The sequence below is a fragment of the Geotrypetes seraphini genome, chromosome 5 (assembly GCF_902459505.1).
Source record: "Geotrypetes seraphini chromosome 5, aGeoSer1.1, whole genome shotgun sequence".
In the NCBI taxonomy this organism is placed as follows: domain Eukaryota; kingdom Metazoa; phylum Chordata; class Amphibia; order Gymnophiona; family Dermophiidae; genus Geotrypetes; species Geotrypetes seraphini.
In genome coordinates, this window is record NC_047088.1 from 134,608,327 (window position 1) to 134,635,503 (window position 27,177).

The window sequence follows — 27,177 nt, forward strand, 5'->3', positions numbered from 1 at the left end:
CGGGAAGGCACAAAAATTAAAGTTTGATGCACTGAAAATTAAAAAACACGGCTTCTCAGCTCCACGGAAAACTAAGAATTGATTGTCCAGCGAGCCAACATTGGACAGGAAGGGTAAGGGTTGTCTCAAGACTTTTGAAGAAATTTAAAGTGTCCGTACTGGAGCTCCAAGGATGACTTCATCCATTACGAGAATATACTGCCTGCTTGTCCTGGGATAAATATTTTTATAAAATAGTTAATGTGCACTTAGGGGCTGATTCTGTAAGCACCGCCTGATACTACAGGCACTTGCCACGTGTCAATCATGGACAGGCGCCACTTACAGAATCATGGATAGTAAGGATCCTAGGTGTTGGAAATGTAGGCCAGGGATTTACAGGCTTATATTTCCGGCACCTAGGATCTTTGTAGAATCACAGCCAGCGGCACCGACCCTAGACACGTCCACTTCTAGGCTTCGGCATCACTAGGTGCTGATCACTAGGTGCTGCTAGGCACCGGTCCTGGAGAATGCCTAACGGTGCCTAATTTTTAAAAATCCATTTGTTTTTTAATGGCGCAATTATCGGGCCATTTAATACACTTAACTTAAGCACCTAACTTTCGGTAGCTTTTTTGAGAATCCGGCCCTTAGTGCACAATGCATTTAGTGGTAAGCCTTTTCATGTCCTGTGTGTTAGGGCTTAATGCCTTTTAGTAAAAGGGCCCCCAAATCAGTACTATAACTGAAGTTCATTCAACTACTATATATTTATATTAAAGACAGGACTATTCACTATGTAGTCATGACATAAATGAAATGCACTTTCACTAGTGCTTTGAGGCTTATTGTTGTTTTTTTTCCTCTTTACTTCTCATTTACCCCAAGGAATTCTATGATTGTCAGAGCAGTTATCGCCACTGCCGGCGCTAAAACCGGTGCTACGCATTAGTAATGGAAGGAGCAAATTTCTAATATAGTCCATTCTGCATATTTATAGTACATGTTTTGAAGAAAATTAAACACACCATGAAAACTGCTTTCTAGGTTCCTCAAAGAAATTTCCTTAAATCTATGGATAACTTTGGAGATTATCAACATAAATAAAAATAAAGCATACATAAAAATTAAGAAACGTTTCAGAGGTTCTTCCAGAATAAAGAAAATTGCCTTACCTTCAGCTGCACCAGATATGCCATCCGCTTTGAAATTGCTTGTACTTTTCTTCCTGCGATGCTTCTTTCTATTGGCATGAGGTGAGGGAGGAGGATCCAGTTTAGGGCTGGTACTACTAGAGATACTAGGACTAGAACATACAGATTCTCCCAACCCGGTATCTGCAATTCAAAAGGAAAACTTTTAATGTATTTATAAAATGGGAGAGAAATATCAGGCACTGAAATGTATTAAAACATCAAGCAACTCTGTGCCAAAAACTTTCAATTAATTCAACATATAACAAGGTATTTAACTCTAAATAAGACTTTTTTAACAAGTTTGGTAGTCCTTTTACTAAAGTACAGTAGCTGATTTAGCACGCGCTAGCGCGTCCATAAGATATAATGTGTTAGCATTTAGCACGCACTAAAATGGAGTGCACCTTAGTAAAAGGACCCCTTAGTGACAACACAGCATGATCTAACTTCACCTCAGAATGAACTGAGGTACTGGAACCGAGTATACAATAAAATACAAAGAGCAGGAATTGAAATTAGGGAAAGGGGGGATGTGGACTTGTATACCACTTTTTCTTTTTTTGTAGTTTCATAACCACACTCAAAGCGGTTTACATACAGGAACTTCAAGCATTTTCCCTGTCTTTCCCGGTGGGCTCACATTCTGTCTAATGTACCTAAGGGAGTGGAGGATTAAGTGACTTGGGTCACAGGGAGCAGCACAGGGTTTGAACCCACAACCTCAGGGTGCTAAGGCTGTAGCTCTAACCACTGTGCCACACTCTCCAAATTAAAATGAGAGTGGCATTTTTGAAAAGATGCACAAATTAGAATTGAAATTTCTAGGTTCAGATGTCTCAAGTTCTGCGAATATCTTAGAACAGGATCTTCTGATATGAGCCTGTTCTAACATACATTGAGGAATGAACATATATACTATGGATATGTGCAGCAGGATCTTCCATTTTGGAACCATACATGTAGGCGAGGTTGTGAATTTGATCCCAGCTTGCTCCTTGTGATTCTGGGCAAGTCACTTTGCCCTACGTACTATAGTTAGATGATCCTGCTGGGACAAAAAGGGAAAATACTTAAAAGAATACCTGATTATCCCAGGACAAGCAGGCAGGCTATTCTCACATATAGGTGACGTCATCAGCGGAGCCAGGATGCGGAAGCTCGCAAGCAGACTTGCTTGAAGAAACTAGAAGTTTCGAGTCGACCGCACCGCGTATGCGCGAGTGCCTTCCCGCCCAGCGTAGGGCGCGTCTCCTCAGTTCTCAGTTTTCCACGGAGCCAAAAAGTCCGTCTTTGACTCTCTGCGTTTAACTTCGTTACTTCATGCCTTCTCTGAACCGCGGTTTGTCTTTATTTCTTCACGAATCACTGTTCTTATTTTATTTCTTTTATTTATAGTTTAAAAAAAATTTTTTTTCAATCTTCCGTCCGACTGCCGGGGCTTCGGTTTTGCGGCGGCCGTTTTTCCTTCTATGTCCCGGCCAGTAACGGGCTTCATGAAGTGTAGCCAGTGCCAGCGTGCGATTTCCCTTACGGACCCACACCGTCGGTGCCTAAAGTGCCTTGGGCCGGATCATCAACCAAAGTCGTGCGAGTGCTGTGCTACTCTTCAACCTCGAACCCTTAAACGTTGTCATCTTTTGGTGGAGAAGCTGTTTGGGATGGAATTGTCAGCGCTCGTTTGTCGGCACATGTCTGTCTCGCGCACTTAAGACCCATCACCCCTTTGGCGATGGGGAGGCAGGCCTGTGCAGAGGGAGGAGGAAGAAGGAGTTAGAGAGGGGAGGGGAGATGCCAGACCTGGGGTGAAGTGAAGGGAAGAGAGAGACCAAAAAGAGGGGGAGTAAAGCAGAGGAGAGGTGCTGGACTAATGGATAGAGGGAGAACATAAGAATTGCCACTGCTGAGTCAGACCAGTGGTCCATCATGCCCAGAAGTCCGCTCACGCGGCGGCCTTCTGGTCTAAGACCAGCATCCTAACTGAGACTAGCCCTACCAGCGCACGTTCTTGTTCAGCAGAAACTTGTCTAACTTTGTCTTGAATCCTTGGAGGGTGTTTTCCCCTATAATAGCCTCTGGAAGAGTGTTCCAGCTTTTACCACTCTCTGGGTGAAGAAGAACTTCCTTACGTTTGTATGGAATCTATCCCCTTTCAACTTTAGAGAGTGCCCTCTTGTTCTCCCTTCCTTGGAGAGGATGAACAACCTGTCCTTATCTACTAAGTCTATATCAAAGAAACATGACAGCATTGGACCTCAGACACCCAGGCACCGGAACCAACCTTATTCCTTTATCGGGATAGTGTATCTTATCATTGGTCCACAGTACCATCAATAATTAGCAACCAAAAAAGTTTTGAAAAAATAAACTTAGCTCAATCCTATTTATTATTTTCAAAGCTTTTTTTGTTGCTAATTATTGATGTCTGGGCAGTTTCATATTTTGCATGGGAGGTACTGTGAACCAATGATAAGATACACTACCCCAGTAAACACGTGGAGAGGCATAATAAAAAAATACATCTAAGTCCGTTTTGGGCCTAAGTTGCTAGTCGCCCAAAGTCGGCAGTCTCCAAAGTCCATTCTCGAAAAATATTACATTACATTACATTAGTGATTTCTATTCCGCCATTACCTTGCGGTTCAAGGCGGATTACATCCAAACTAAAAACAAGAATTACATTTCAACTTTGAAGTAATAGAATAAACGATGAGAAAAAATTTTAAGGGATAATTATGTCCAAAATATTTTTTCCCAGAGAATCCTTTAATTATATGCCCAGCCTTTTGATCACCCAGACTGCTAGATTATCTATCTTTATACCCCATTCTCGTCCAAAAAATCATCCAAGTCAAAAACACCTAGAACAAGACCTTTTGGACATGGGAGGGGTCAGCCAAGTGATTGACTAGACACCCAGACATGGCAACACAGTAATGGGGCACCTTACTGGGCACTGCTGCAAACTTCACAAAAAGGGTGCCACATAAACATCTCACCACAACTCCCTTATAGGCATGATAAGCCCCCCAAAACATCCCCAAAACTTACTAGACCCACCTGTCTACAACCCCAATAGCCCCAGACTACTTAAGCCATCTCTGTGCCAGGTGCTGATGTTCTGGAGGCAGGCATTTACATTTTTATTCTGATTTTTATGGTGTTGTGGGAGGGGGGGGGCCAGTGATCACTGGGGCAGTGTGTGTGTGTGGGGGGGGGGGGTTCTGTACTTTGTGTCTACAGTGGTTATCTGGTCACTTTGGATACCTTCTGGGCACTTGGACCTGTTTTTACATCGCCTAAGTCACAACGTATAAGTTCCATCTAGGCCAGTGGTCTCAAACTCAAACCCTTTGCAGGGCCACATTTTGGGTTTGTAGGTACTTGGAGGGCCTCAGAAAAAATAGTTAATGTCTTATTAAAGAAATGACAATTTTGCATGAGGTAAAACTCTTTATAGTTTATAAATCTTTCCTTTTGGCTAAGTCACAATAATATTGTCATCAAGTTTTCAAGTTTCAAGTTTTTTATTTATTCTTGATTAATCGCTTTCTCATATTCAAAGCGATGTACAATTCCAAATTTAGTTAAAAGAGAGCAAACAAACAGACAAACCAAACATTGGGATTACAATACTTACAAAGGTTAAAACTTATTAAACTACATTGGGTAAAAATAGGGTAATGAAATACAATCGTTATATAAAAGATAAAACATAGGAAAACACATTAGGAAAAATAACAAATAAAAAATCAGGAATTAAAAGCATCATTAAAAAGAAATGTTTTTAATAGTGATTTAAATTTTACCAAATCTTGATCGTTCCGAATAAAAATTGGAAGAGCATTCCAGGTTTGAGGGGCTGTTACGGAAAATATAAATTGTCGTCTTGTATTAATCAATTTCAATGAAGGTATTGTTAATAGATTTTGATCAGTAGATCTTAATGTTCTTGTTGGATGGTACGGTATTAAAAGTCTATGAATAAAAGCAGGAGTCTTATATAGTAGTGTTTTAAATGTAAGTAAACAGATTTTATAAGTTATTCTATGGATGACAGGTAACCAATGTGCCTTTTCAAGTAGGGGAGTAACATGATCAAATTTTTTAGATTTTGTAATAAGTTTTATAGAGACATTCTGTATAATTTGTAAACGTTTGATTTCATTTAGTGCAATACCTCTAAAAAGAGAATTACAGTAATCTATTTTTGATATGACTAATGAGTGGATAAGAATGTTTAAAGATTGTGCATTCAGAAATTTTGAGATGGATCTAATTTGTCGTAATCTGTAGAATGAAGTTTTAACAATATAACTTATATGGTCATGAAAGTTTAATTTGGAATCCACAATTACTCCTAATATTTTCGTTTTATTGACTATCTGTAAAGGGATATTTCTTATAGTAATTGGGGTGACAAGTGTGGGATTTTCCTTCCAGGGAAAAATCATCAAATTCGTTTTTTTTATATTAAGGGCCAGTTTATTAGTATTTAGCCAATCTTGAACTTGATCGAGTTTCTTACTAATCTCATGTATTTCTGAAATATTATCCGTATCTACAGGGTGTAACAGCTGAATATCGTCAGCGTATCCGAAAACTTGAAAACCTATAGATTGGCACAATGTAAGGAGTGGTGCTAGAAAGATATTAAATAGTAGAGGAGAAAGAATAGACCCTTGAGGAACACCGAAAGTGGATGAGATAGGATTAGATATAGATTCTTTAAAGAAAACAGAAGAAGAGCGATCTGTAAAATAAGAATTAAACCAAGAAAGAATTTGATCCGTGATCCCAATAGATTGAAGGCGATTTATGAGAAGTTTATGATCAATGGTATCAAATGCTGCGGAAAGATCTAGTGAAATTAATAAAGTAGTTTTGTGATGGTCGAGAAAATAATGAATGGATGTAGTTAAACCAACTAGTGATAATTCTGTGCTGTGATGTTCTCTAAAACCTGTTTGATTAGGGTGGAGAACGTTTGTTTTTTCTACAAAATCTAATATTTGGGAATAAACTATCTTTTCCGTTAACTTGGCCAGAAAAGGGATATTAGATATAGGCCTATAGTTTGCCGGATCTGTACTACTAGTCTTATTATCTTTGAGAATTGGACGGATTATTGATTTTTTCCAGTCTTTTGGTACTTTACTTTGGGTCAGACTTTCTGTAATTAAAGTATGAATAACTGGTCCAAAAATTTGAAAGTATTGTTTCAGAATGAATGGGGGAAGAAGATCTGCTTTTGAGCTTTTAATATTGATAGATTTAATAGCCAACTCAATTTCTTTTTGGCTTGGAATTTTAAACTTAGAGCATTTTGAGGTTGAGTGTTCAGTTTTTAACTGATCATGGGCATTGTTACCTTGTTGATTTATTACAAAGGAGTTTCTTATAATTTTAATTTTTTCTGTAAAATGATCTGCCAATTTTTGTGCTGTAAGTGTGTTATTATTTTCATTTGACTTCTCCTTACTAGTTGAAATTGATATTCTTTTTAATATTTTATATAACATTGATGGATTTTTGGCCTTTGTTATTTTCTCTGAATAATATTGCATTTTTGCTTGATTTATTTTTGATTTGTAATATATAATTTGTTCCTTGAACAATTGTAAGTTTGTTAAGGTTTATAGCTAAAGAGACATGTGATCAAGAAACTGTTTTATTTTACTTTTGTGATTATGATAAACATACCGAGGGCCTCAAAATAGTACCTGGCGGGCCGCATGTGGCCCCCGGGCCGTGAGTTTGAGACCACTGATCTAGGCAGTCTCATTAAACTTTCGGTTATACTTGCAGTACAACTAAGTGTAGCTCAGCCCACATGCCGCCCTCACTACGCCTCCTAAAACACCCCTTTCAGCTCTGGGCTTACAGCAGCACTGAAGAAGCATAAGCTGTTTTTTAAATAAGTCTAAAACCCGTTTTGGTTATCAGCACTTGGACAACTTGTCTTATTAATCATCCAAGTGCTGATTTAGGCGAGATTTTAGATATATTTCCGTTTCGATTATGAGCCCCCTAAAGTTGATTATGGTGCCTGGGTGTCTGAGGTCCACTGTACTCAAATTTCATTGATATCATAGTGATTCTATGTGGATTCAGTTTGCTCAATGTTGTAAAAATTTTTAGAGGTGTTGAGAAAAGTTTTTTGCTTCCTACAATGGATTTGTTTTGAAACAGCAATATACATTTGTGTGTGTTAGAATACACACATTTGTCAGTAATTGTTGTACACGTGACATAGTTGTACATGTGTATTTTTTTCTATTGCTGTCACAGAACTCTTTATCTTTTTCCAGTCTTGCTTTCAGGAGGGGGAAGAGAGAAACATAAAATAATGGGTAATTAAGGGGGCAACCTCCCCTAATCCCTCTGATGGAGCACTTTTCTGAAACCTAGACATCTGGGGTAGTAGGTGTAAATCCTGATGTTAATCTGTTTCAATATAGATGTGCAGTTCTCTTCTGAAATGGGAAACACATTTATTTTTAAGGGCATCCTAGTCCAATACAAACTACACTCCCTTGTGGATGAACATTTTTGAGTTTTTAGAAATGTGCAACCCAGTTTTCTAAAATCAGAATTTAGACATGTATGCAAAAAGCAGCACTTTTGCAGTGTTATGCTAATACTGCTGATCAGTTTTTCTGTATATAACTATTAAAAATATAGCATTTTTTTTCATTTTTGAATGCTTATCAAAAATAAATGAATATGAAGAGTTTGGGTTTTTGGTACTTCAGTCTATGTAAAATAATTTTTTGAGTTTTTAATGTGCTGTGAAGTATGCAAATACTGTACATGCAAAGTAGCTTACTATTCAAAATCAATACTACAGCTGGCATTAAAGTATACAAGCTGTTGCCTATTTGAGACCCTTGAGGAAGGCTTTTTATGCTGAAACACGGACCGTGTCAAATACGTATTACACTTGCTTGTATGGAAAAAAGTGTTATCAATAGTGAATAGTGAATTATATTTCTAATAAATCATCTGACCAAGGAATGACGAGTCCAAAGTTTCTTTTCTTGTTTTGGACTTCCATTTGTTTCACTATAGAACCACTATGCATTTTTTCTTTTGCACATGTAAAGTTATCATATTCTTCAGAAATTTGTTAAATTTTTTCACTATGAACACCGGGTTGCTAACACACAGCCCAATGTTTCTATGGATCAATTTAAAAGAGTTAATGCTAAATAAATAATACAATCTCCTGTCAAAATTTCTCCCACTGAAATATCAATTCATCCTCCCCAGAATTTAATATTGGTCTCTCACATGGGTATTGATGGGTAAGGAGCAGTAGCAACTCCAAGGTATTCCTGCCCAGAGCTCCCTGAATCAAAATGGCTACCTCAGCCATAATCTAGTGGTACTAACACTAGGTATTAGGCCATTTAATAAGATATTACAGCTTAGTCAATTCATGATAAATGTTCATGAGTATAACAGTGCACAATTGAGCAATTTAGTGCAGCTTAAATAAGGAAACACAATTTTACAATATAAACATCTTTTTAGAAACAGGAAAACAGCACACAAAATATTAATAACCACATCTTTAAACATCAATATAAACTATTAGGGATCCTTTTACGAAGCTGTGGTAGCGGCTTTAATGCGAGTGACTTTTCATCACACACTAACCCCCGCGCTAGCCAGAAAACTACCGCCTGCTCAAGAGTAGGCGGTAGCGGCTAGCGCAACCGGTGGTTTAGCACATGCTATTACATGCGTTAAACTGCTACCGCGTCTTCGTAAAAGGAGCCCTTAGTTTCTGAGTTGCCCACCAAAATTGGAGCATTCCAAGAAACACCAAATATCAAGCGACTATTTCATAAAGTAAATAAAATTCTCAAAAGGAAACACTAAGCAAGTAGAAACCATGAGCCTATAAATTATTATCTACAGATACAAATGAAAAGACTAAAGTATATATTAGTGTGACCTTACAGAAGAAAAGAGCCAACTGAAATGATTAAAAGAACACAAATTTGACTTCCTGAAGCATGACATTTAATGTAAGTGAAAAGTGATGCATGTAGGAAAGGGGAACTCATAACTATATGATGCAAGGTTCCATATTAGGAGTTATAGCCCAAGAAAAGAATCTAGGTGCAATTGTTGATAACATATTGAAATCCTCTACTCAAGTATGAAGCGGCAGCAAAGAAAGCAAATAGAATATCAGAAATTATTAGGAAAGGAAAGGAGAACAAAACTGACATTATTATAATGCCTTTCTATTGTCCCATGGTACAACCACACCTTGAATGCTGTGTGCAATTTTGGTTACTGCACCTAAAAAAAGATATAGTGGAATTAGAAAAGGTCAAACCCAAGCACTACAGAGTAGGGATGAACCAAGGGCTTTCTATGAGTAAAAAAAAGAACTAGAGGTAGTGATACAAAGTCTTAATTAGTAACACAAATATCAAACATTAGTGTTCAATAAAATAAAGGCCAAGACAAGCTAATAAAGTCCAATAGAGGATACCAAGTCCCGATACAGGATCCATGTTTCAGCACAACACCTGCCTTAAGGGTCACAATTTCTGTTGTATACAATGCTGAGAATGAGGTTCATAAAATATTTCAGCAGTTACAAAAGTGCTATATTCCCTCTAAGCTGAGCAGGAGTCCTCCACCTATAGTCCTGCCAGTAGGGAGTAGTGCTGCCCGATTCACGATTCAAATCAATTCTCCAATTCACTTTGGGTGAATCGATTTGAATCGGTTTGCTATTGAAGAAAATCAGACTTAGTGATTCGTTGGACCCTTGCTACCGCCGCTTTTGCCTGGCCAGGGAGGAGAGGAGAGAGTCTTGCTGCTGCCAATCTGCACCAGAGACCCGTTCGGTCTTTCTCTCTACTACTGGAATCCTTGCTTCAATGTAACTTCTGGTTTTGCAAGCAAGAACTCCGGTGGCAGAGAGTAAGCCCGAACGGGTCTCAGGTGCAGATCGTCGGCAGCAAGACTCTCTCCTTCCTGGCAGCAAGGCTCTCTCCTCTCCTCCCTGGCCAGGCAAAAACGGCGGTAGCAAATGCAATTCATTACCCTGCCGCTACTCCAGGTATCTTATCTCCATTCGGCCGCCCAAGCAGAAACAGGAAGTTTTCACTGAGGGTGGGTTGCAGTGGAAAGAAGACATAAGGAGTGGTGGCAGGAATGGATTGCTACTACCACCGGCAGACCTCTTCCCAGATGCATCCCTCCTGCTGGACTCTCTTTGGGAAAGGTGCAGGGGTGTGGTGGTGGTGGGGGCTTAGGAGTACCATAATTTTTTTTTTTTTAAGGTAGATGGAGGGAGAGGGGAGATGGGGAGTTGGTGGACTGGAGGAGAGATGGGGAGAAGATAGATGGGAGAAATGAACTTGGTGGAGGGGGGAGATGGACTTGGGGAAAATCATGGAGAGGGGAGATGGGAAGGATAGAAAAAATAAGGATCTAAAAACAGGAGTGGGAGAGAGATGGTGGACAATGGGATTTAGGGAGGGAAGGAACAGAAAGGGAGAGAAGTTGGATACAAGGGATGGCGTGGATGGGGGGATAGAGATACTGGATAGGAGGGTAGTTGAGAAGAAAAAGGGAGACATGGTGGACCCTGGGGTGGCGGGGAAGCAGAAAGAAATGAAGGATGAAAGGGTAATTCAGAAAAGGTGGATCTGTGGATGGAGACGAAAAAAAGGAAAGGGAGGAAGAGATGGCAGATGGATGGTTAGCATGGAGAAAGAAGAAAGAAGGAGACCCTGGCAAGCAAGTTATCAGAAGACAACCGGAGCCCGGGACCAATAAGATCTGACTAATGATCAGACAACAAAAGGTAGGAAAAATAATTTTATTTTCTATTTTGTGGCGTTAGACCACGAACGTGAGCTAGGATTTAAGAGAGAGATGAAAAGTCTTTTTTGTTTGTTTATTTTGTTTACACTAAACTCTTAAACACTTGGCTAAAGCACAAGTTGATATATCCAAATGGATGTAATGGAGAAGTACTAAAGATCTCAAGCGCTCACAGCTATAAGCCTGATGTGTTTTTCAAGCTAATAACCACAGGGTGAGCTATCATCGGTCCTGTATATTCTCCTTTTTCTTCAATTTTTATCAAAACATTTTTTTCTTTTTTAATATTTTCAATATTTTCAATATATTAAATACTTCACAAGTCTTATTTTAATTTATATACTGGTCTTCATTTATTAAGCAATACTCTCCCATTCAAGAATATAGTTATGAAGTACTTAGCTTCACAAAATCCATTTGGATATATCAACTTGTGCTTTAGCCAAGTGTTTAAGAGTTTAGTGTGATTCACAAGAGTCTAAAGGAGTATTAGTATTTTGTTTACACCACAGCACCAGTGGGTAGGAGAGGACAAAGTGGGTGAAGAGGCTATAAAAGGGGTGAAAAGGCAAGAAAATAAATGCACCAGGATATTTGAAAAAAACCATCCACTTGGGCAGGAAAATCGAATCAAATCGAAAAATTGATTCAATAGGCTGAATCGAATCAATTTTTTTTCCCTGAATCGGGCAGCACTAGTAGGGAGTGCTGTTTCACTATTGCATTTTCAATAGTGAGGGACAGGCAAGTATTGCAAAACTCTGTGGAACCTACCTGTTCCTAGTGACTGAAAACACAGTATTGAAGCACTACCCAGTGGCGTACCAAGGGGGAGGGCGGGGGGGGGCGGTCCGCCCCGGGTACCAAGCCCTGAGGGGGTGCTCCCGGTCCGGTCCAGTTACCCCCCCCTGCGCCGGGTGTCGCGTCTGGAAACAGCCTGCAGCAAGATCGCGATGCCAGAGATCTTTGCCTGCTTCGACTGTTTCCTCCGCCACGGTCCTGCCCCTCCTCTGATGTCAGAGGAGGGGCGGGACCGCGGCGGAGGAAACAGCCGAAGCAGGCAAAAATCTCTGGCATCGCATGATCTTGTTGCAGGCTGTTTCCCCAGGGCAGTAGCGTACCAAGGGGGGCGAGGGGGAGGTCCATCCCGGGTGCCGCCTTAGGGGGGGGTGCACAGCTGGCCCGGTCCCTATCGCGCTCCTACCCTCCCAGCGAAAGCAGCATCGGCGCCATTATCGAAAAAGGTAATGGCGCCAGGCCTTGGAGCACCAAGGCAGACCGCTTCTCCCCCCTCCCAGCCGAAACCCCGCTGACCATCCTATCTCTCTCCCCCCCCCCCAAGTGAACCTTTCTGACCCTCCCAGCGAAAGCAGCAAACCTCCCTCCAGTAGCGTCGGCTTTATCCTCCCTCTGCCGCATCACTGATGACGTCATCAGTAACGCGGCAGAGGGAGGAGAAAGCCGCGAAGGAGGTTTGCTGCTCTCGCTGGGAAGGTCGGAAAGGTTCACGGGGGGGGGGAGATAGGAGGGTCAGCGGGGGTTCGGCTGGGAGGGGGGAGAAGCGGACTGCCTCGGTGCTCCATTACCTTCTTCGGGCAGCAGCAGCGTTTACAATTCGCTGCTGTTGCCGGCTTCAGGCCTTGTTCTCTGCCGGGTCCTGCCTACTTCCAGTTTTCATGAAGACAGGACCCGACAGAGAGGAAGGCCTGAAGCGGGCAACATCAGTGAATTGTGAATGCTGCTGCTGCCCGATGAAGTTCAGGACATCGGGGAAGGAGCAGGGAGAAATCGGCTGCTGGCTTGGGGGTGAGGGTAGGGAAAGAATCGTGGAAGTGGAGAAATCGGCACGATGGCTTTGTGCAGGCTAGGGGGAGAGAGAAAGAAAGGAAAAAATAAAGAGGGGGGGCCAGGGGGAGAGAGAAAGAAAGGCAGAAAGAAAGAGGGGGACCAAGGGGAGAGAAAGAAAGGCAGAAATAAAGAGGGGGACCAAGGGGAGAGAAAGAAAGGCAGAAATAAAGAGGGGGGCAAGGGGGAGAGAAAGAAAGGCAGAAAGAAAGAGGAGGGCCAGGGGGAGAGAGAAAGAAAGGCAGAAAGAAAGAGGGGGACCAAGGGGAGAGAAAGAAAGGCAGAAATAAAGAGGGGGGTCAAGGGGGAGAGAAAGAAAGGCAGAAAGAAAGAGGGGGGCCAGGAGGAGAGAGAAAGAAAGGCAGAAATAAAGAGGGGAGCCAGGGGGAGAGAGAAAGAAGAAGGATCAGAAGAAGGACCAGAGACTCATGAAATCACCAGACAAAAAAGTAGGAAAAATGATTTTATTTTCAACTTAGTGATCAAAATGTGTCCGTTTTGAAAATTTATATCTGCTGTCTATATTTTGCACTATGGCCCCCTTTTACTAAACCGCAATAGAGTTTTTTAGCGCAGGGAGCCTATGAGCGTCGAGAGCAGCGTGGGGCATTCAGCGCAGCTCCCTACGCTAAAAACCGCTATCGCAGTTTAGTAAAAAGGGAGGGGGAATATTTGTCTATTTTTGTATAGTTGTTACTGAGGTGACATTGCATAAAGTCATCTGCCTTGACCTCTTTGAAAACCCGCGGAATATAAATGATAATTAACATTTTCTCTGCGTACAGCGTGCTTTGTGTTTTTAAAATTTTATTGTTGGTAGATCATTTTGACTTGGCCACAAAGGTAAGGGGGAGGGAGGGAGGGGAACTGCTGAAAGACATCTAATAATCCTTGCAGGCTTGACTGCAGGGAATTATTTTTGTAAAATCATGTTTTGTTATATGACTGGCATTATCTAGACTTTAATTTCTATAAATGAATAGAATGAAAATGATATAAAATTACTTGCTTGTTTTTATGTGCGTGCGCTGAAGGAAAGTGGAGAGAGAGTGGGCTGAGGATGCTGAAGGGAAATGGGGAAGAGAGTGGGGAGAAGACGCTGATTTATAAATTGACAATTGTACAGAATATTGTTTCTTTTTATACTTTAATATAAACAATTCAAGGCTTGTGTGGATGGAATCAGGTGGTTTGCGGGGATGGGGACCGAGCTTACGGGGATTAGTCCAATAAAATTGTATTTTTTTATATCTCATTATTTGTTTTATTTTTATTTGTTAATTTATAAAGTGGTGATTGTTATGTATCAGTTTTTTCAAATTTACATCTACTGTCTTTATATTTTGCACTGTATTAGAGGACATGTGTTACTGTTTTTTGTGGTGTTGCATTGTATCCAGGGTCTGGTTTCTTGGAGGATCAGTTTAACTTTTGTCTACATATTTCTATTTTTAGTTTGTGATTATTCCATTTTGGGCGAGGGTGTATCTCTGTTCTGTGTGTATGAAAAAGACATAGTTTTCAGTTGGCATTGACTACAGGACCAATTGACTGTGCGGGATCTGGCTTGTTTAGTTTTACAATGTATGTGTTGGTGTTCTAGTGCTCACTGCAGTGTTTAAGATGCTGCCTTTTCCTAGGTACACTCTTGTGGTGCGATATGTAGATTGGTACTAAAAATCATATTTTTCATATAGATGGGGGGGGTGTCAAAAAATGATGGGCCCTGGGTGCCACATACCCTAAGTACGCCACTGCCTGCAACTACTCCATATGTACTTCTAATGTCATGACAATTTAGACATAATTTATGTTTTGTTATGTTTGGAATAATGGTTACATATATGAGGTTCAATAAAAGAAAATTTTCACTGCCTGTTTCTATTCTGACCATTTATTCCATTTCATGGTTATTGCAAAAAAAAAAAAAAAAATTTTTTTACATGGGGGGTGTCAAAAAATGATGGGCCCCGGGTGCCACATACCCTAGGTACGCCACTGGCACTACCCTCTCACTGACAGAACTGTACTTGGAGGACTCCCACTCAGTTTAGAGGGAAAAGTTCAAAGGTGCACAGCAAAAAGTAACAATGATATCACATTGAGACTGACTTGAGAGAGACTTGGGTGTGCTGGTGGATGCATCACTGAAGCCATCTGCACAGTGCGCAGCAGCCTCGAAAAAAGCCAACAGGATGCTGGGCATCATAAAGAGGGACATGACAACCAGGACGCAGGAAGTCATCATGCCATTGTATCGAGCGATGGTGCGTCCACATCTGGAATACTGCGTTCAGTATTGGTCGCCGCACCTCAAGAAGGACATGGCAGTACTTGAGAGAGTCCAAAGGAGAGCAACGAAACTGGTAAAAGGGCTGGAACACTGCCCATACGCCGAGAGGTTGGATAGGCTGGGGCTCTTCTCTCTGGAAAAAAGGAGGCTCAGGGGAGATATGATAGAGACCTTCAAGATCATGAGGGTGGATAGGGACAGATTCTTCAGACTGAAGGGGACAACAAGTACGAGGGGGCATTCGGAGAAACTGAAGGGAGATAGGTTCAAAACAAATGCAAGGAAGTTTTTTTTCACCCAAAGGGTCGTGGACACTTGGAATGCGCTACTGGAGGAAGTGATCAGGCAGAGTACGGTACAGGGATTCAAACAGGGATTGGACGGATTCCTGAGGGATAAAGGGATCGTGGGATACTGAGGGAAGAGCTGGGATGTAACACAAGTATAGAAAGCTAACCAGGTAATAAGTATAGAAACCCAACCAGGTCGTGCATGTGCAAGACCGGAGGGTTAGGACTTCGATGGGAAGATAGGACTTCAATGAGAAACCAAGGTGGTGATTCAGACAGGTCGTGACCTGTTTGGGCCGCCGCAGGAGCGGACTGCCGGGCAGGATGGACCTATGGTCTGACCCGGCGGAGGCACTGCTTATGTTCTTATGTTCTTACATCTTCCTCTCGTGCAGAAGCTCACATGAAAGTTGCACTCCTGCTTGGAGAAAAAAAGGCTGAGGGGAGATTTATAAAATACTGAGTGGAGTGGAATGGGTAGATGTGAATTGCTTATTTAATATTTTAAAGAATACAAAAACTCAGGTGCATGAGATGAAGCTACTAAGTAGTACATTTAAAACAAATTGGGGAAAATATTTCCTCATGCAACATGTAATGAAATTCTGGAATCTGTTGCCAGAGAATGTTGTAAAAAGAGATTGTGTACTTAATTCTAGACCAGGGGTGCCTACACTTTTTTGGCTTGCGAGCTACTTTTAAAATGACCAAGTCAAAATGAACTACTAACAATAATTTTTTTAAAAAAACACTGTATGCAGAAAAAATGTTAATTATCATTTATATTCGGGGGGGGGGGGGTGGGTTCAAAGAGGTCAAGGCAGATGACTTTAAAATATGCAATGTCACCTCAGTAACAACTATACAAAAATAGACAAATATACCCCCTCCCTTTTTACTAAACTGTGATAGCAGTTTTTAGCACAGGGAGCTGCGCTGAATGCCCCGCGCTGCTCTCGATGCTCATAGGATCCCAGCGCTAAAATCTGCTACTGCAGTTTAGTAAAAGGGGGCCATAGTGCAAAATATAGACAGTAGATATAAATTCTCAAAATGGGCACATTTTGATCACTAAATTTAAAATAAAATAATTTTTCCTACCTTTGTTGTCTGGTGATTTCATGAGTCTCTGGTTGCACTTTCTTCTTCTGACTGTGCATGCAATATTTCTTCCCTCCTTTCTGCCTCCTGCATGCTTCGTCTCCTCCAGACCTCATTCCATTCCCCAACCAACATCTCTGTCCTTCCATGACTCCAACTTTTTCTTCCTCTCTCCCTGCCTGCCCCCTGCCACATTCCATTCCCTCCCCCTTTTCCTTCCTCTCTCCCTACCCCCTCCCCTTTCTTTTTTATCTCTCTGTCTTTCTTTCTGCCTCCCTGCCCCCTTTCTTACTTTCTTTCTCTCTGCTGTCTTTCTTTCTGCCTCCCTGCCCCCTTTCTTACTTTCTTTCTCTTTGCTGTCTTTCTTTCTGTCTCCCTGCCCACTTTCTTTCTTTCTGTCTCTATGCCCCCCTCATTCTGTCTCCTACCCTCTTTCATTCTTTCTGTCTGCATGCCATCATTTCTTTCTTTCTGACTCTGTCTTTCTGTCTCCCTGTCTTTCTGTCTCTCTGTCTTTCTATCTCTCCTTTCTTTCTCCCCAAGCCACCACAGGGGTTGTCATCTGGAAACAGGCCCCTAACCACCTCCGTCATTGCTGCCGAGTTTTCCCAGTTTCCCGACGCCGCAAAAGGCCAGTAGCCTTCCCCTTGACGTCAATTCTGACGTTGGAGAGGAAGTTCCGGGGTCAGCCAGGCAGCGATTGGCTGGCCAGGAAATTAGGGGGGGGGGAGGCTGGCTTGCCCGGCACTTCTGTAGTCACTGCTAGCCTGTTGTGGCGTTGGGGAACAGGGAGATTGCAAAGGCAACACGAGTCTATCATGGAGCCTGAGATGGGCTCCATGATCGACTCGTGTTGCCTTTGCGATTGACTGGTTGATCGCGATCGACCTTTTGAGCACCCCTGTTCTAGACAGTAGGGTTATTTCCCTTTCGCAGCATGCTGCAGAAGGAATCCACTCCAGATTTTTCACTGTCTTTATTATACTTCACTGGGCTCTTTAGCTCTACCCTCAGTTAGTACCCAAGCATGTAGAGCTATCATGAAATAGAGGAACCAGAAGCAACAGGTTCAGACCAACTGTTCTGCTCAAGAATTAAATCAACAGGCAAGTTAAATGCCAACATAGGCTTCAACAAAGCTCAGAAAGTACTCCCCAATAAATTGAGCATAAATACAAATTCATTCCAGGCCTTCCAACATTGGTGTGCCCAGCAACCAAGATGATAAAGGGGATGGAACTCCTCTTGTTTGAGGAAAGACTAAAAAGGTTAGGGCTCTTCAGCTTGGAAAAGAGATGACTGAGGGGAGATATGATTGAAGTCTACAAAATTCTGAGTGGAGTAGAACAGGTACAAGTGAATTGACTTTTAACTCCGTCAAAATTTACAAAGACTAGAGGACACTCAATGAAGTTAAAGGGAAATACTTTTAAAACCAATAGGAGGAAATATTTTTTCACTCAGAGAACAGTTAAGCTTTAAAACGCATTGCCAGAGGTTGTGATAAGAGCAGATAGTATAGCTGGTTTTAAGAAGGGTTTGGACAATTTCCTGGAGGAAAAGTCCATTGTCTGTTATTGAGAAAGACATGGGGAAGCCACTGCTTGCCCTAGATCAATAGCATAGAATGCTGCTACTCTTTGGGTTTTGGCCAGGTACTAGTGATCTGGATTGGCCACTGTGAGAATGGGCTTCTGGGGTTGATGGACCATTGGTCTGACCCAGTAAGGCTATTCTTATGTTCCTATGTTCTGATGGTCTTCCACACCTTAGCGTAGGCCGACACCATGGTGTCTTGTTAGACTTCACAAGAGCATCAACAAACAGGGCAGAATATCTTTTATGCTCTAAGGCTGTGCGCCAAAGAGCCATGTTGTATTAGCACAGTGACACAGATCATCCATGGAAACTGGACCCTGAATGAGAAAGTGTAAATAGGTACTCAGGTGAAGGCTGTGACCCCAGTGCAGGCACATCAGATCTACGTACCATGGTCTGTGAGGCCAATCTAGAACCACCAGAATGATGTGGTCTGGATGAGATACAATCTTCTAAATGACCTGGCCGATCATCAGCCAGAGAGGAAACACATACAGGAGAATCTCCAGAGGCCATGGCTGCACACAGACTGCTTGGCCCTCCAGCGACTTCTACAATCTCATCAGAGATAGACAAATGGCTCTGAGCTCCAATCAATTTATTGATCTTTTCACTGAAAGGGTGTCCAACACCCTTGAACATAACATAACAGCAGATTTCTAGACCGCATAACCATGAGTTCAAAGCAGTTTACAAAAGATTATATTAAAGAAAAACTAGAAAATGTTTTAAAAAATGCGAGGATATCTAGTTAATCAAAAATTTAGAGAAGAAAGAGGTTTTCAACAACTTTCTTAAATGGTCATATGAAATGGATCTAACAATGGTTGGAAATCTTTATCATAATACGCCGCTTGATAAGCAAGAGTATGTTTGTGATATTTCTTACTTTTACAGCCCTTAACCGAAGGAAACTTAAATAGAGCATGTGATTTCCTACTATTCTTCTGAAACACTATGGGCTCCTTTTACTAAGGTGCGCTAGCGTTTTTAACGCACGCTAAACCCACGCTATGGGGGTAATAATTTAAAAAAAAAAAGTCTAAAAAGTGTCCTAAGTGGCTACTTGGACAATCAAAAAGCCTGATCAAAAAGCCTGCAAGACCGGAGGGTTAGGACTTCGATGGGAAGATAGGACTCAATGGGAAACCAAGGTGGCAAGGGGGCCCCTTCTGGTGATTCAGACAGGTCGTGACCTGTTTGGGCCGCCGCGGGAGCGGACTGCTGGGCAGGATGGACCTATGGTCTGACCCGGCGGAGGCACTGCTTATGTTCTTATGATCGTCCAAGTACCCATAACCAAAGCTGGTTTTTAGACGTATCTAAAACCAACTTAGGCCTTTCCCCTGCCTCTAGACGCACAGAGAGAAAAGAGGCGTGTTTAGAGGAGGGGAAAGGGCGGGCGGTGGGCGGGAGGGGGCCGACCTACACCTAGGCGTACAACAGATATAACCAAAACCTTAGGCAGGTTGCCTAGTCGGCACTTATATGTTTTTGACTTAGACCAAGTCAAAATGCGTCTAAGTGCCGAAAACGCAACCTGCCTACCCCTCCACCGCAAGCATCGCGGCAGGAGAGATGCCTCATCTCCCCTACCACGATGCCATCACTCCTCTATCCGAACTGCTGCAACCTGCGGCAGGAGAGATGACCTATCTCTCCTGCCGTGGGTTGCGGCAGTTTCAGTAGAGGAGTGATGGCATCGCGGAAGGGGAGATGAGGCATCTCTACTGCCGCGATCCATCACCCCCACACACACACAACATCGGGGCATGAGGGAACCCAAGCCCTCTTGCCCCGCCGATTAACATCAGGCCGGGAGAGAGCCCAAGCCCTCCTGGTCCCAGTGACCCACCCCCCGGCGTCTCGATCGGGCTAGGAGGGGTCGGCCGGGGGGGGTTGTGGAGTCGGCGGAGGGGGGCATTCGGGGGAGGGGGGGTTGTGTCGAGGGCAGGAGGGCCTGGGATCCCTCTTGCCTGTAATGTAGTGGGGGTGTGGGGATAGGGGTCGCCTGGGCCAGGAGGGCTTGGGCGGGGGGGTTCGCTGGGGTCAGGAGAGCTTGGGCTCTCTCCTGGCCCGATGTTAATTGGCAGGGCAAGAGGGCTTGGGCTCCCTCTTGCCCCGATATCGTCGGGGAGTCGGCGGGGCAAGAGGGCATGGGCTCCCTCTTGCCCCGATATCGTCGGGGGTGCTGCGGTTGGCCGAGGCAAGAGGGCTTGAGCTCCCTCTTGTCCCGATGTTGTCGGGAGGGGGGGTCGCGGTTCGACATGGCAGGAGGGCGAGGGCTTGGGCACCCTCCTGCCTGGATGGTTGTGGGGGGGGGGGGGGGAATTCTGTAACCGATGTTGTTTTTGACAGACACCGGTTACAGAATCCAGCTTTTAGGCGAAGGACTGGCTCCTCCTTCGCATAAAGCCCTTCTGTTGGATGTTTGGGGCCTAGGCGTTTTGTTGGTTCATTATGGACAAAAAGTGTAGATGTCGTGTAGGTGTACTTGTAGACTTAGTGGTGATCTGGGCGTTTAGTAGAGGCAGGCCATAATCAAAACAAGGACGTTTGTTTTGGTTATAGACACTTTCCCTGCTTCTGCTTTGAACGTTTAAGGACTTAGGCCAAAAGGGGACTTAGACGTTTTGTTTGATTATGCCCCTCCACGCTTCTAGAACTAACGCCAACTCAATGCTGGCGTTAAGGTCTAGCGCATGCGGCAATTTAGTGCACACTATTCCGCGTGTTAAGGCCCTACTGCACCTTTGTAAAAGGAGCCCTATATCAAACCTATCAACAAGGTATCGTGGGGCAAGTCCAAATGCTACTTTATAGTATAAACATCCCAACTTAAAGATTACCCGAGCCTCCACCGGAAGCCAATGCAGCTCACGATAGCAAGGTGCCACATGATCAAATTTTCTCAGACCATAAATGTCTTGGTGTTCTGCACCAAGGTCAGTCTAGCCATATTTTTCTTGGTGCTTTTCAAATAGACTATATTACAATAGTCCACTAGGCCCAAAAGTAGTGACTGAACAAGGATTCTAAAAGCAGCAATCTCAAAATGGGGTCTAATGGTGTGCAGTTTCCATAAAGTATAATATCTTTTTTGGACCATTGTGACAATCTGATTCTTCATAGTCAGGCATTGATTGAGAATAACTCCCAGTATTTTAATTAATCTTGATTATTGGTTCAAGAGGGGGTCTGAAGTCTGTCCAAAAAGCCACAAAATGACACTGGTATGCAGAGAAAATAAGAGAGGAGGAGGAATTGCCATCATAGCCAGAGACACAATAAACATACACCTACTAGACAAAATAACAGACCAATATATGGATTTACTTGCCTGTCAACTCTCAAGCACATCACTTAAAGGAACACTCACATGCGTACTATGCTACATAACCCCAAGTAACTGGAGCACAGCCAAGCCAATATTTGAAGAATTTATCTATTGAAACTCCATAGCAACTACCTACAACCTCCTTCTAGGAGACCTCAACCTTCACCTTGAAAACCATTCCTGCAAAAATGCTGAAACCGTACTAGCATACCTAGAAGCCCTAACATATAAAATCTTAGATCCTCAAACTATACATGAAAAAGGACACCAGTTGGACATCGTAGCATAAATGTCCCAACAGACCTCACACCCAAAAATTCAAACCTTAAACGAAAAATGGAACCGTTCCCTTTGGTCTGATCACTACACCTACTCCTTTGAAATCAATTGGTCTTGTAACAAATACACTCCGACTACTCAACAGACTACCTTCCTCTCACGCAAACATATAGATCCCTTAGTATTCTGGACAAAAACAGACACCATAATCCAACACTACATGACCTTTATTCTATGCAATCACTGTGGTGCTTTAATTCCAAGACATACTATTTGGAGGCTTGAGGCTTAAGGCTTGCCCCATCTGTCTTCAACTTGCCAGTATTAAGGAGGAGCTCTGCAAACTTAAACAGGAATTGAATACAAATAAAGCAGCTTCCATCACTCCACAAAATCATACCAACTTACCACCTCTACCTCAAAGAATAAACCAGCCCAGGAATAAATGGGTCACAGTAGGCTCAGGAAGACTGCAACATGCAACACAGAAACATCCACCTTCACTAATATTACCTCAACAGAATTCCTTCGCTCCACTAGTGCACGACGATACTCAAGAAAACAAAAGGGAGGTGGGACTGGAACCAATGAAGGTAACTCAAGAGAACAAGCGCACCCTGAGTACAAATAAAAAAGCCAAAAACAGAAAACTATTACTGTTGGGGGATTCCATCATCAGAGGCATTAACCTTGGAACACAGGGCGAGGAGACCAAAATAGTGAAATGACTTCCAGGATCCTCAGTTACCAGGAGTTCCAGGCAAATACTGACTATAATTAAGGAAGAAACTAAGGATTTTAACACTGATGTTGTTATCCATCTGGGAACAAATGACCTGGCCAACAACTCCACACTTGCAGCACAGAAAGCTTTTCTGGATCTTGGTGAGGGCGTGAAACCTTTTGTAAAGACTTTAACTTTTTCTGAAATACTGCCTGCATATGGAAAGGGAGAGCAAAGAGTGAAAAACACAGAGGACTTTAATAGATGCTCAGAGCCTGGTGTCATCAAGAAGGCTTCAGGTATATAGGAGGATGGGGAAATACATGGAAGGACAAGAAGCTATATTGCACTGATGGGCTACATATTACTACAGCAGGAAAAATAAACCTTGCAGAGAAATTTAGACAATATTTTTCTAGGCATTTAAACTAGAAGGTGGGGGTGGTGTATGTACGAAGGAAAATTATAGAGACCACCCCCGGCAAAAGAAAAGATGTGATAGTAGTAAAGGCTGCAACATAAGCAATATCAGCAACTCATTTCTTAGTATTGCAACGGAAAGTGAAATAACACAAAAATCCATACAAAAAAGGAGATTATCGCTGAAAAATGGCTGGAAAGCGATGACCACAAATGCTCGCAGTCTAAGCAACAAAGTTCATGATCTGCAAGCCCTGATGTTAGAGGCAGATCTAGATATTGTTGCTATCACAGAGACATGGTTCAGTGAATCACATGGATGGGATGCAAACATATAATCTTTATAGGAAGGACAGAGATGGTCATAAAGGTGGAGGAGTAGCTCTTTATGTAAAGATCAATATCCAAGCGACCGAAATGCAAGGGACCTGGGGAGAGGAAGAAGCGATATGGATTGCTCTGAAAAGAGAAGATGGAACTTCTATCTACGTGGGTGTAGTCTACAGACCTCCGACTCAATCGCAGCAAATTGATAAGGATCTGATTGTGGATATCCAAAAGTTTGGAAGGAAAGAGGAGGTTCTGCTGTTGGGAGATTTCAACCTGCCGGATGCGGACTGGAATGTTCCGTCTGCGGAATCGGAAAGAAGTAGGGAAATTTTGGATGCCTTTCAAGAGGCTCTGCTCAGACAAATGGTGACGGAACCCACAAGGGAAAAAGCGATATTGGATCTGGTCCTCACAAATGGAGAGAGTATCTCTAATGTTCGAGTGGGTGCTCACCTGGGAAGTAGCAATCATCAAACGGTTTGGTTTCATATAACGGCTAAAGTGGAGAGCGGCCGCACGATACTTAAAGTCCTAGATTTCAAACCTACGGACTTTAATGCAATGGGAAAGTACCTGAAGAAAGAGCTGTTAGGATGGGAGGACATAAGAGAAGTGGAAAGACAGTGGTTTAAGCTGAAAGGAGCGATAAAAATGGCTACGGACCTTTATGTGAAGAAAATCAATAAAAACTAGAGAAAAAGGAAGCCAATATGGTTCTCCAACCTAGTGGCTGAGAAAATAAAGGCGAAAGAGTTGGCGTTCATGAAATATAAAAAAACCCAAGAAGAAGAGAGCAGAAAGGACTATAGGGTGAAACTGAAAGAAGCCAAGAGAGAGATACGTTTGGTGAAGGCACAGGCGGAAGAACAAATGGCTAAAAATGTAAAAAAGGGAGATAAAATTTTTTTCAGATATATTAGTGAAAGGAGGAAGATAAAAAATGGAATTGCTAGGCTAAAAGATGCTGGGAACAAATATGTGGAGAGTGATGAGGAGAAAACAAATGTGCTAAACAAATACCTTCTGTTCTGTGTTCACAGAAGAAAATCCTGGAGAAGGACCGAGATTGTCTGACAAAGTTACACGAGAAAATGGAGTAGATTCTGCGCCGTTCACGGAGGAGGGTGTTTATGAGCAACTTGAAAAACTGAAGGTGGACAAAGCGATGGGACCAGACGGGATCCATCCCAGGATACTAAGGGAGCTCAGAGAGGTTCTGGCGAATCCTATTAAAGACTTGTTCAACAAATCTGTGGAGACGGGAGTGATTCCTGGGGATTGGAGGAGAGCGGATGTGGTCCCTATTCATAAAAGTGGTCACAGGGATGAAGCAGGAAACTACAGGCCGGTGAGCCTCACTTCAGTTGATGGAAAAATAATGGAAGTGTTGCTGAAAGAAAGGATAGTGTACTTCCTTGAATCTAATGGGTTACAGGATCCAAGGCAACATGGCTTTACAAAAGGTAAATCGTGCCAAACGAACCTGATTTAATTTTTTGATTGAGTGACCAGAGAGCTGGATCGAGGACATATGCTAGATGTAATTTACTTGGATTTCAGCAAAGCCTTTGATACAGTTCCTCATAGGAGGCTGTTGAACAAACTTGAAGGGCTGAAGTTACTACCCAAAGTGGTGAACTGGGTCAGAAACTGGCTGTCGGACAGACGCCAGAGGGTGGTGGTAAATGGAAGTCGCTCGAAGGAAGGAAAGGTGTCTAGTGGAGTCCCTCAGGGTTCGGTGCTGGGGCCAATCCTGTTCAATAAGTTTGTGAGTGACATTGCTGAAGGGTTAGAAGGAAAAGTGTGCCTTTTTGCAGATGATACCAAGATTTGTAACAGAGTAGACACCGAAGAGGGAGTGGAAAATATGAAAAAGGATCTGCAAAAGTTAGAGGAATGGTCTAATGCCTGGCAACTAAAATTCAATGCAAAGAAATGCAGAGTAATAATAGGAAGGAACCGTATATGCTGGGAGGAGAGAAGCTGATATGCACGGACGGGGAGAGGGACCTTAGGGTTATAGTGTCCGAAGATCTAAAGGCGAAAAAACAGTGTGACAAGGCAGTGGCTGCTGCCAGAAGGATGTTGGGCTGTATAAAGAGAGGCGTAGTCAGTAGAAGGAAGAAGGTGTTGACGCCCCTGTACAGGTCATTGGTGAGGCCCCACTTGGAGTATTGTGTTCAGTTTTGGAGACCGTATCTGGCGAAAGACGCAAGAAGACTTGAGGCGGTCCAGAGGAGGGCGACGAAAACGATAGAAGGCTTGCACCAGAAGACGTATGAGGAGAGACTAGAAGCCCTGAATATGTATACCCTAGAGGAAAGGAGAGACAGGGGAGATATGATTCAGACGTTCAAATACTTGAAGGGTATTAACGTAGAACAAAATCTTTTCCAGAGAAAGGAAAATGGTAAAACCAGAGGACATAATTTGAGGTTGAGGGGTGGTAGATTCAGGGGTAATGTTAGGAAATTCTACTTTACGGAGAGGGTAGTGGATGCCTGGAATGCGCTCCCGAGAGAGGTGGTGGAGAGTAAAACTGTGACTGAGTTCAAAGAAGCGTGGGATGAACACTGAAGATTTAGAATCAGAAAATAATATTAAATATTGAACTAGGCCAGTTACTGGGCAGACTTGCACGGTCTGTGTCTGTGTATGGCCGTTTGGTGGAGGATGGGCAGGGGAGGGCTTCAATGGCTGGGAGGATGTAGATGGGCTGGAGTAAGTCTTAACAGAGATTTTGGCAGTTGGAACCCAAGAACAGTACCGGGTAAAGCTTTGGATTCTTGCCCAGAAATAGCTAAAAAGAAAAAAATAAATAAATAAATAATAAATTTAAATTGAATCAGGTTGGGCAGACTGGATGGACCATTCGGGTCTTTATCTGCCGTCATCTACTATGTTAAAGACTTTATCTCAAAATGGAACCTGCTAAGTAGGGCCACACTATACGAACTAGCCCCAGAAAAACTTAAAACCAAAATCCACAGAAAATCAAACAAATGGTTCGACAATGAACTACTTCAACTCAAAAGACAATGTAGACAACTGGAAAGAAAATGAAGAAAAGCGACCAATAATCCACAAAAACAGCATGGATAGCAACAAACCGAAAGTACAAACAAAAACTGAAAGAAAAAAGAAGGGCATACTACTCGAAACAAATTGGAGATGGACCCCAAGACTCAAAAAAGCTATTCCAGCTACTAAAAGTCCTCACAAACACAACACCATACATAGAGAACAACAATTCGCCCCCACCTACAGCCACCCTCTTAGCTACTTACTTCAAAAACAAAATCACAAATATCAGAGCATCTTTCAATGGAGCACCCTCATACATAGAAACATAATTTCCACCAACAGAAAAAGACTCAGTCGCAGAAGATAGAACCTGGTCCCATTTCTCACCTATAGAATGGGCAGAGTTCAACAATTTTTATAATAAATACAGCCATGCAGCCTGTGACCTCAACTATTGCCCCCCATACCTACTGAAAAACTCAAGCATATTATTCCGCTCCCTACTTTTACAATGGATATATTCATCACTACTAGAGGGTTATTTCCCACAAGAACTCAGTGACATCATAATAACTCCGACATTAAAGGACCCTAAAGGAGCAAAAGACCAACCATCCAATTACAGACCCATTGCCTCAATACCATTGTACATCAAACTGATGGAAGGTCTCGTAGCAAAAACTTTAGCCTCTTACCTAGAGAATCACAACATACTCCACCCCACACAATCAGGATTCAGAGCCAAATACAGCACGGAGACACTACTAGGAACAATAATGGACACTGCAAGACAACACCTCTGTACAGGCAAGAAAATCCTGCTGATACAACTAGACCTTTCTGCAGCCTTCGACTTGGTAGACCACGACATGCTTCTACAAACTCTCGATTCAATAGGAATC

At 42.6% G+C, this 27,177-nt stretch overlaps 1 protein-coding gene across 6 annotated transcripts in view; it reads right to left on the reverse strand.

Moving 5' to 3' along the window:
* Positions 1-27,177, reverse strand: part of AGAP1 (ArfGAP with GTPase domain, ankyrin repeat and PH domain 1) — a 1,748,840-nt gene that overhangs the window by 601,766 nt on the left and 1,119,897 nt on the right. For all 6 annotated transcript variants that reach the window (XM_033947219.1, XM_033947222.1, XM_033947220.1 and 3 more), the window contains one exon: positions 1,158-1,319. In XM_033947219.1, the coding sequence (XP_033803110.1) occupies positions 1,158-1,319 (162 nt within the window). The remainder of the gene's footprint in view (positions 1-1,157; positions 1,320-27,177) is intronic.